The following is a 10,209-nucleotide window of genomic DNA, read 5'->3' as shown; positions in this document are numbered from 1 at the left end:
GATCTCATTGATTGTGGTATCTATACAGGCCAGTTTCATCATGGGGCGGATGTCACAGTAGAAATGGGCCACCTCGGCTTCACAGAAAGGCAAACTGAATATGGATGTCACCTGTACAGATGCCATGGTCAGACCAATGACACATGCCCCACTCACTAAGTAGGCACATACCTTTTTATTCATGACAATCATGTATCTCAGGGGGTTGCAAATGGCCACATAGCGGTCATACCCCATTGCTGTGAGCAGGAAGCAGTTGTTGATGGCCAAAGTAACAAAGAAGAACATTTGAGTGCCACAGCCTTCCAGTGAGATTGACTGGTTCCATCCTATGAGGCTGGAGAGCATCCGTGGGATGATGACCAGTGTGTACAAGGTCTCAGAAGTAGACAAGATGCTCAGGAAGAAGTACATGGGGGTGTGGAGATGGCGATCAATGCAGATAATGGTCACAATGATGACATTGCTGGCCAGGGTTATGATGTATAAAGTCAGGAACACTGCAAAGAGTGTGATCTGGTGTTCATGGAAGCTGGAGAATCCTTGGAAGGTGAACATGGTCACCTGTGTGTGGTTCTTTCTCTGCATTGAGAAATCCTAGAGTCTGAAAGCAATGAAGGAAGTCAGCATAGGGAAGTCTTCATTCTCAAGAGGACTTTAGCTTATAGGAAAAGAAGTAAGGACAGCATCAACTAAAATGTGCTTAGCAATCTCCTTATGGCCACGAAGTTTCTTGCAAAGTGAGTGAAATCATTCACCTAATCCCTGCCTTTAAGAATGAGCCTCATCTGAGAGGCAAGCTCCTTTTAAAAATTAATCATGGATAACAACAACAATAACAATTTCCTGAATAGATTGTAAGCTTCCTGAGGGCACAGGCTATCTTTTGCCTCTTTTTTTTTATCCCCAGAGCTTAGAGCAGTGCCTGGCACATAGCAGGAACTTAATAAATTTTTATTGATTGGTTGATAACAAATAATAATAGCATTAATATAGTGCTTTAAGGTTTGCAAAGCATTTTATACAAATTATCTTCTTTGATCCTCTCAACAACCTTTTGAAGTAGGTGCTATTATTACACTCATTTTACTAGTGAAGAAACTGAGTCATGGAGAGATGAAATGGCCACACAACCAGTAAGTACCTGAGGCAGGACTTTAACCCAGGTCTTTCTGATTTCAAGTCCAGCACTCTCTCCACTCCCTACCTAGCTGCCTGGATGAGGTATCATTATATTGTGACATGTTCTCTGAGCATTTCTGGGAATGCCCTTCTCCCTCCCTTTTTAAATCATCAGAAGGTCTTTTACTTCATGTTTTCATATCTTGTTTCTAGTCATCCTACTTGTATTCAGGATAATCCGGAAGAGAAGTGATCAAATTCAATATGTCTCAATTCAATAACAATCTATTACTTAAGAAAAACTTATTTATAATGTGTAAAGTTTAAACCTATAAACATAAACATCATTTTAAAGAACTGTAACATTTTACCCACTGTCTTGTTCTTGTTATTCCATCTTGTCTGTGGGGTACCACTGACAACTAAAGTACTAAGCTCAATGACCCACGATGATGGTCCATTTTTCCAGGTTCAGCAAATGTCATTCCCATCCCCTCCCCATCAAATAGTTCCTATGTAGGTATCCATCAGTCAACAAACATTTGTCAACTATTTGTTTTCTTTGTTATATGCTAAGCCTTGTTCTAGGTCCTAAGGATATGAAGAAAAAAAATAAAGTGATCCCCACCCTCAAGGAATTTCTATTGGGGGAAGATATGCACATTTAAAAGTATAGATAAAACTTACACTTATTCCTGGAGGTGTATGATCAGCTTAGTGGTTAGCATGCTTGTTTAAGAATTGAGTTATAGGAGTCTATAGAGAGGAGAAATAATGAATGGGTTGGAGTAGCCTTCGAGAGCTTGTTGTACAAATGGACACTGCCCCTTCAACTGAAGCCTTGCACCATTATATCAACACACCTTGATTATTTCTCCCTGGTGTAGGCTCCTATGAGACTTGGACTCAGGGCTTGGCATTAATTCTATTCTGTATTATGCTAGTTCTCTTTGTCACATGCATACATCTTGTCATTGCAAGCAGATTCTAAGAGCCTTCAGGGTCAAGATTGTATCTTAGACTTTACATATATTTTCTATAGTAACTAGAATAGTTCTGGGCACATAGTATTTTGATTGATGAACAAATCATGCATATAATAAACAGATGCTGCTGCAAATCTTTCCCAGCTGGATCCATAAACAACAAACATGCTGAAGACAGGGTAGCGAATTCAAGGTGGGATTTAATTTTTTTTTATTTTTTAAAAATGTTATGGGGATTTTTTGCACATTTATTTTATATTGTGGTGGCTGTTTGCCGTTCTTTGAGCGGAGAGGGAAGAGCAAGAGCTCTGTCTCATGGAGCTTTTGCAAATAATGAAGTGGATTCTCACAACAGGCAGTTTGGGGAGCCACTCTGGGCTTTCCCTACATGACCCATATTCACAACAATCAGACATGAGGGATTTTTCCTGTGCATTATCTTTTGACATACTGAGGCAAAGTAACAACTTATTTTTAATTTCCTAAGTTTTTGTATTACCTGAAAGGAATATTCCTTTTCTCTTTTCCATAGGAATGAAAATAATGGGAATATGCTAGGTACTTTGGCCAACAATAATAGCTGTTTACTGTATATACTGACATATATGATTATGTCTAATTTTATTATTTTTATAATTTTATTATATATTTATATAAATTATTATATAATTTTATTACTATTATTATCATTCTAACAATGCAAGCCTGGGCCAAGCACTGGGGAGTTAAGCAGCTGACACACTTGACCTACATACATTTTTGTATAAACCTGTTCTATTTAAATGGTTATTGGCATTATCTGAAATTGGGTTTGGCCTATCTATTTTTGCTAGAGGCTATCATCACTAGCCTGTCAAGAGAACATCCTTCACTTATGACAGCCTGATCCATAGTAGGTGCTTAATAAATACTTATAGATTGATCGGTTAGCTCACATTGTAATATACCTTCTTCTTGTGGTAAAATCTAGGTAAAGGGGTAAAATCATAGGATCATAGATTTACAATGGGAAGAGATTGAGATCACTTAGTTCTACCTTCTCATTTTACAAATGAGGTAACTGAGACTTAGTTTGTGACTTGCCCAAAGTCACATAGCTAATATTATAGGTAAGATTGAATTCCAAGTCTTTTTTTAGCTACATTCAACACTTTTTCCACTATGAATGAGGATTAAGTAAGAATGCTTATTACATAGTAGATAATGACGAGAAAGGGTACCTTTACATGGTGGGCAGAAAAATGCTAATGACAGTAAGGATGTTGATAACTGCTGACTTTTAGATAGCACTTTAAATTTGAGAAAGACCTTTGTTTATGTTATTATATTTGAGACCTGCTACAATCCTATGAGATTAGGCTTATAGGCATTTTTATCCCTGTTATAGCTGAGGAAATTGAAACTCAGAATAGATGGGAAGGAAAGAGCTTCATCTGGATCTGGGCAGATTTAAGTTAAATACCAGTCCATAGGAAGTCTTCTAGCACTGGCATTGTAGAGGAATGCCTTTTTTTTTAAATTTGTGATGCAATAAGATAAGCAGATTTGTGAGAAGAGACTCTCTTCTGGGAGTGTTTAATACAAAGGAATCTGAGAACCATATTGTTAGTCTTACTAGACTACAGAGTGAATTATTAGAAGTATGGATGGCACTTATGTGGCAATGTCCTGATTAAAGGTCAGGGTTCTGTTAATAGAGTAATATTGGGAATAACCTTAAGTTAAGTCATGACCAGAGACTTGAGACTATTTACACTGATAGGCATGGAGGAGGAGGGAAACTATGGTTAAGAGATTTTGTAATGTATAAATGAGCCTGGGGAACAAAACCATCACAAGCAATTTTTTTCATTTTGGGTCAAGACACAGAATAAGACACTTTTGTAGGATCAAACATTTAGAGATGGAAGGGACTTTGGAGGTCATCTAGTCCAACCTCTCATTTTACAGATGAGCAAACTGAATCCTAGAAAGTCAAGTGATTTACCTTTTGTCACATAGTGACAAAGTCACTTTAAAGTCCAGGTTCTGACTCCAACACTTAGCATAGTGCTTAGCAAATAGTAGGGGCTTAATAAATGCTTATTGATTAGCTAACTGACTGCACTGAACCATGATGGCTCCCTAGACCAAGGCAGGAGTACTTCAAGGTGATCTTTTTAAAAATTATTTAATTTTTAATTTATGGAATAAAACAAGCATTTCCATAACATAGTATGATAAAAAAGATGATTGCACATGAAACTGCAAATCTAATATGAACAACTTGCTAATCCTTTTAAATATTTAATAAAGTTGTCATGTAAATTCATCCCTGCCCCTTTTTTCTTCCCTTCCCCCCCACCTACCCTAGAAATGGCTACCATTAGGTGGAGACTATAGGTACCCTGAGCCTATTGTTGGAAATACTAATGATAGAGTTAGGAGCAGAGAAGATCCAGACCAGGGAGGAATCTGGGATGCAGTATCTAGTGAAATGAAGTAAAAAGTCTATTATTTCTCTGTTTTTGCTAATTATTTTCACAAACTAGCTCTTAACTGAGAGATACTGTGTTGTAGTATAATGGTGTCAAACTCAAATAGAAACAGATACACATATTGACTTAGAAGATCACAAAGTAACACCATCTAAGTCTTATTATATTTTTATTTATTTTGTTAAATATTTCCCAATTACATTTTAATCTGGTTGGGACCCTACTCATGAGTTTTGCAGCCAAGTTCAATACCTCTGTTGTAATGGTTGACTCCTGGTATCAGGAAGGGTTGAGGTTAAAGTATTACTTTTGATTATGTGACCATGGGAAAGTCAGATTAACCTCTCATTTCTCCCAAATAGCTCTTTAAATTGCAGATGAGTTGATATTATACATCACAGGAGAGAAGTTCTGGGAAAGGAGTTTCCTGATGTTGATGGTATCATAGAACCAGATTGGGGAAAACAATACCTCCCTTCTCTCCTAACTGAAATGCTAAATTTAGTTGTTTTTACTTGTGAAAATGAAGTGTAATAATTTACCTCTACATTTTGGAACCTTAGGGCAAAGTCCAAGTATGTGACTGAGAGATGATTCTTCTAGTAAAATAAATTGTTTGGTTTGGGGTTTAGACCTAAGACATAAACACAAAACAAAATTAAGTTAAAGGAAGACAAAATCATCTGGAGAAGTTACTTAGTCTCTCAGGTCCTTAATTAAAATTAATTTTAATTTAATTTAAAATTTAATTCTAGATGCTAGAATCTACAGGTGTATGGGCTACTTTTAAAATCTTTTCTTTAAGGCCTTAGAAGGATTATTTCACAACAAAGGTGAGCCAGGAAGCTGTATAATGCCATTTGAGGGTTTAAATATGTGATTTAATTGGGTGAAATGTTTAAGTTTCTGGAATGGGACTTGTGACTTTCTTTTCCAAGGAGGAATAAAACAGTCTTGATTGGCATAAAAAGCCTATGTATATTCTATGCAAGGGCACATCAGGAGTAAAGTGGGGGTGAAGCCTATGGGACTCAGATTTTTAGTGATGTGAGAAATCTATCCAGAACTAGACTCCACTCAAAATTGGGCAGTAACCCTCAAGAGCACTTGAAAAGAGAGGGGAGGCAGAAAAGGGGTTTGTAATAATAATCCCAGGAAGCTAGATTGCACAGTGTATAGAACATTGGGCTTGGAGTCAGGAAGATCATCTTTATGAGTTCAAATCCAGCCACAAACACTAGCTGTGTGACCCTGGGGAAGTCACTTAACATTGTTTGCCTCAGTTTCCTTATCTGTAAAATGAGCTGGAGAAGGAAATGGCAAACCACTCCAGTATCTCAGCCAAGAAAAAACCAGATGGAGTCATGAAGAGTTAGACATGAGGGAACAACAATAACAACAAATAATCACAATGATAACAATTACAATGTGTCTATATAGAATGTGAAAGTTTTCAAAGGGCTTTACAAATATTATTTAATTTGATCCTATCTGTTAAAATAATAATAGCTAGCATTTGTATAGCACTTTTAGGTTTGCAAAGAAATTTTCAAATGTTGATCATTTGATCCCCACAACATCCCCATCACGTAGGTGCTATTATTATTCCCATTTTACAGATGAGGAAATATGGTCTGAGAAAGGTGACATTGCCTAGGGTTACACAGCTAGCAAGTATCTGAGCAGGATTTGAACTCAGTTCTTCCTGAGTCCAAGTCCAGCATTCTACCTACTGTTTGTAAGAAGTGGAGGAAGAAGGAAGTGGGGAAAATTCCAGCTCTTTGGAGGCAAAAATGAGAAAAGTGGAGTAAATGATGGAGGTGGTTGCAATGATAGTTGCAAATGCAGATCTGGAATTCAGAAGAGCAGTCAGAACTAATGATAGAGATTTGGGAATCCTCTGCACAGGGGCCATAGTCCAAATAATGAGGTTAAATATGCTTTCCCACTTTGGATTTTAGTTTCTTCATCTGAATAATGAAGAGGTTACACTAGCTGATCTCAAAATCCATAGGATGTTGATAAATGCTCCTGGTGGACATTGCAAGAAGTTGTGTATGTGGATATAAAGGATATTTGAGTGCTTATGATGTCAAATGCTTCAGTGGGTACAAAGCAATCTAAGCTGTAGTTATTGTCTGGTTGGAATCAAGACACACAAAGTTAAATAAGACATTTTAAAAAGCTAAAGAGAAGACAACCAATGTCATAAGATAGTGAGTGATTAGTTAGCATGAGATGATACGGAATGCTTTAATTAGCTGACAAATGAATAGGCAGATCTGAACCTCAGGAGAAGAGAGGAAGGAGAGATCAGATCTGGTAATGGGACTAAGGAGGCTTCATGGAGCAAGTGGCATTTGAACTGGGTGATGAAGGATGAGTAGGATTTGAAGAAATATAGAACAGAAGAGATCATTTCAGGAATTCAATTTAACCAATTAATGAATAGTCATTTATTTAGTGCCTACTATAAACCAGGGAATCTATTTGATTTTAAAGCCTTTAATTACCTGGCCCTTTCCTACCTTTCCAACCTCCTTACACTTACTCCCTTCCATACAGTCTGTGACCTAGTGGCACTGTTCTTCGTATGACATTCCATCTCTCAACTCCAGGCACTTTCATTGACTGTCCCCATTCTTGGAATCCTCTCCCTCTTCACCTCTTCTTGGCTTCCCTAGCTCCTTTTAAGTCTCAGCTCTTATTCTATCTTCTACAAAAGAAGCCTTTCCTGGTCTCCATTAATGCCTTCTCTTTGAAATTGCTCTCTCTTTATGTGTGTGTGTCTGTGTGTGTGTCTCTGTGCATACAATACATATACATATATACACATATAGTATGCACACAAACAAATATATATATATACACACTTTTTTATTCATAGTTGTTTACATGTCGTTTCCCTCATTAGACTGGGATTCCTGAAGACTGGAACTATTTTTGCCTTTTTTGTAACCCTGGAGATGATCAAAGTGCTAGGCACATAGTAAATTTATATTTTTTATATTATAATACATATTATAAATTATAATTCAGATAATTATAAATATATATTATATTTTATTAATAAATGATTTTTGAGGGGCAGTTAGGTGGTGCAGTGAATAGAGCACCTACCCTGGAGTCAGGAGGACCTGAGCTCAAATCTAGCCTCAGACACTTGACACTTACTAGCTGTGTGACCTTGGTCAAGTCGCTTAACCCCAATTGTCTTGCCTTCCCTCCTTCCAAAAAGAAAAAATGCTTTTTGACTTCTTAACAGGCATTAAGAATACAAAGACATAATAAAACAATCCTTATGCTCAGATAGTTTACATTACAGGAGGAAATAATATATACACAAGTAAATAAATATAGGTACAAAATAAGTACAATCTTTTTTTTTGCAGATGTGAGGGACAGGTATAAACCACTGGGAGGAAAGGCCTGATGAATGAAGTGGAATTTGAACTGAGCTTTGATTGAAGCTCAAGATGCTAAGAGATTGAGATAAAGAAGAAGTTCATTCCAGCTGTGGGAAATAGTTTCTTCAAATGCACAGAGACTGGAGATAAGAGGCTGCATATGAGGAACAGTAATTAGGAGTATTTGGCTAGGATGCAGAGAGCGTGAAAAGGATGAGTAGAATTTTGGAAAGATGGACTGGTGCAAGATTGTGAGGGTCTTTAAATGCCAAGTAGATAGAGTTGAATTTTGTCGTAGAGACAACAGGGTCCCTGGAACTTCTTGAGCAGGTGAATGGCAAGGTCAGCTTTGTGATTTAGGAATATCACCTTGGGAATTATGTGGAAGATGGATTGGAGACAGGATGGGCTTCAAGTGAGGAGTCCAATTAGCAGGCTACTGTAATCATACAGGCTAGAGGTGATGGCAGTCTAAATTAGGGTAGTAGTCATGTGAGTGAGATTCCATATAGATAGAATGCATGAGACTGGACAACTGATTGAACATGGTGGGAGTAGGGAGTTGAGGCAGAATGAGGAGTCAAGAATGACTCTGAAATCATGGAGGATTCAAACTCTAATTCAATGCTTAGAGTTTTCTTTCTATATTCAACTATGACAGAGACCCTATTCTTGAGGAACTTACCATTGGATTGTTGGAATGGGACTGGGTGAGGGAGACAAGTCCCCAGAAATATTTATGAAGAAGAGATCCAAGCAGAGTTTTATGGTTCTATGGAGGAAGGAGAGATTATTTTATTACTCTTTTGTGGGAAAGGATGAGTATCAAGGAAGATTTTTGCATCCAGTTTAGGTGTCACCTCTTTTATTCAACTAAGTGGGGAACTTAGAGTTGTCCTCAGACTCTAGTGTCTGTTATATATGGCTGAGCCCTTAAACCTGGTGGATCTAATCAATGCCTAAGAAAGTAGGAATGGGGAAAGCTGGATGATGCTCTGATGGTTGGTGATAAAAGCCAGAAAAAATACCTTACAAAACAAATCACATTTTAGCATTTTTCTGTAAACATGGAGCTCAGCTAAAGGCTGATTCCATAGACCCTTTCCTTCTCCAAGGTAGGATTGCACCTCATGGTCTTTGTGATATGTTTCTTCCTTCAAGACTGCCCTTGATCACTTGCATCTTGATTTCACCTGGGTAAAAATGTTTTTTTTTTATAACTATGTGGAAATGGTGAAAACTCACCAGGATCCTTATAATGGTAAGGGAATTTGAAGATCTTCCCTGCTCTTTCATGGGCTTCACTTGGAGTCCAACAAGAGAAGATTTGGCCAGATGAGACTCTGGGCAGCCATTGAGCCCCCCAGATTTGAAAACCCAGATGTTTGTGCTTCTCTCTCTGGTAACTAACTCTGCATGTATGTAATGGTCAGACAGCTAGAAGCCCTGCCTGTTGCTCTGCTGAATTGTGTTATTTTCTCTGTATTTTTTGTCTCCTTGTAATTTCTGTTTGTATTTTCTAAAGTTCAGGGTGCTGACTTTTTCCCTTGAACTAAGTGAATGATATCTATATTTTATTAAAGTAAGATTGTTAACCCCTTTTGAGTTGCTTTCCTTTAGAAAAGCAGATCAAAGAACCTGTGCTAGCAGCCATCCTGGGTATACTAGAGTGCTTGTTGACAGAATCTCCCAGAGCAATGTCTCTGGAAGTCTTGTTTGATGAGGGGGTGTCATAGGGTAAAAAAATAGGGTAGATAGCAAAAAGGCACAAAGGAAAATAAAACATGATCAAAAATCAAAAGTAAAAGCTATTCCAGATTTTGATATGCATCTGCGCACACAAGCACCTATGTATACACATGAATCATATTTGTATATGTACACACATAAATATAGAATGTACTAGTAATATATTTGGTATTAATTTAACCTCAAATAGATTCTATTCCATTCTGATTTACTATTGCCTCATGTAATAAATGCAGACCCACTAATTAGCCAAATGAATGATCTTATGTTTGCCTTTTCAATTTTTGTCCAAACTCCTGTATTTGGACTTAGCCTACCAAATTTTCAGCCTCCTGATTGTCATTTGTAGTCCTGTGGGATTCATTCTGTAAGCTGCATCATCTATCATCCTCATGTGACTCACTTAACATCTCTTTGGATATAAACTAACTTCAGAACATCTTATTATAAGGACATAGAGTCTTAGAG

The 10,209-nt window shown here is 37.3% G+C and overlaps 1 protein-coding gene across 1 annotated transcript; it reads right to left on the bottom strand.

Annotated features, from left to right (window-relative positions):
* LOC138142019 (olfactory receptor 10J1-like) lies at positions 1–588 on the bottom strand (the record flags this gene model as incomplete). Its single annotated transcript, XM_069062935.1, has 1 exon — positions 1–588. A coding segment is annotated over exon 1 (588 nt), but the record flags the coding sequence as incomplete, so codon positions are not given.
* Positions 589–10,209: the final 9,621 nt, after the last annotated feature.

This window comes from Petaurus breviceps, unplaced genomic scaffold, assembly GCF_028583685.1.
Source record: "Petaurus breviceps papuanus isolate PSGF00001 unplaced genomic scaffold, PetGlider_PUasm1.0 90510, whole genome shotgun sequence".
In the NCBI taxonomy this organism is placed as follows: Eukaryota; Metazoa; Chordata; class Mammalia; order Diprotodontia; family Petauridae; genus Petaurus; species Petaurus breviceps.
Note: the sequence above shows the minus strand (reverse complement) of the source record. Positions and strands in the feature narration are given on the sequence as shown.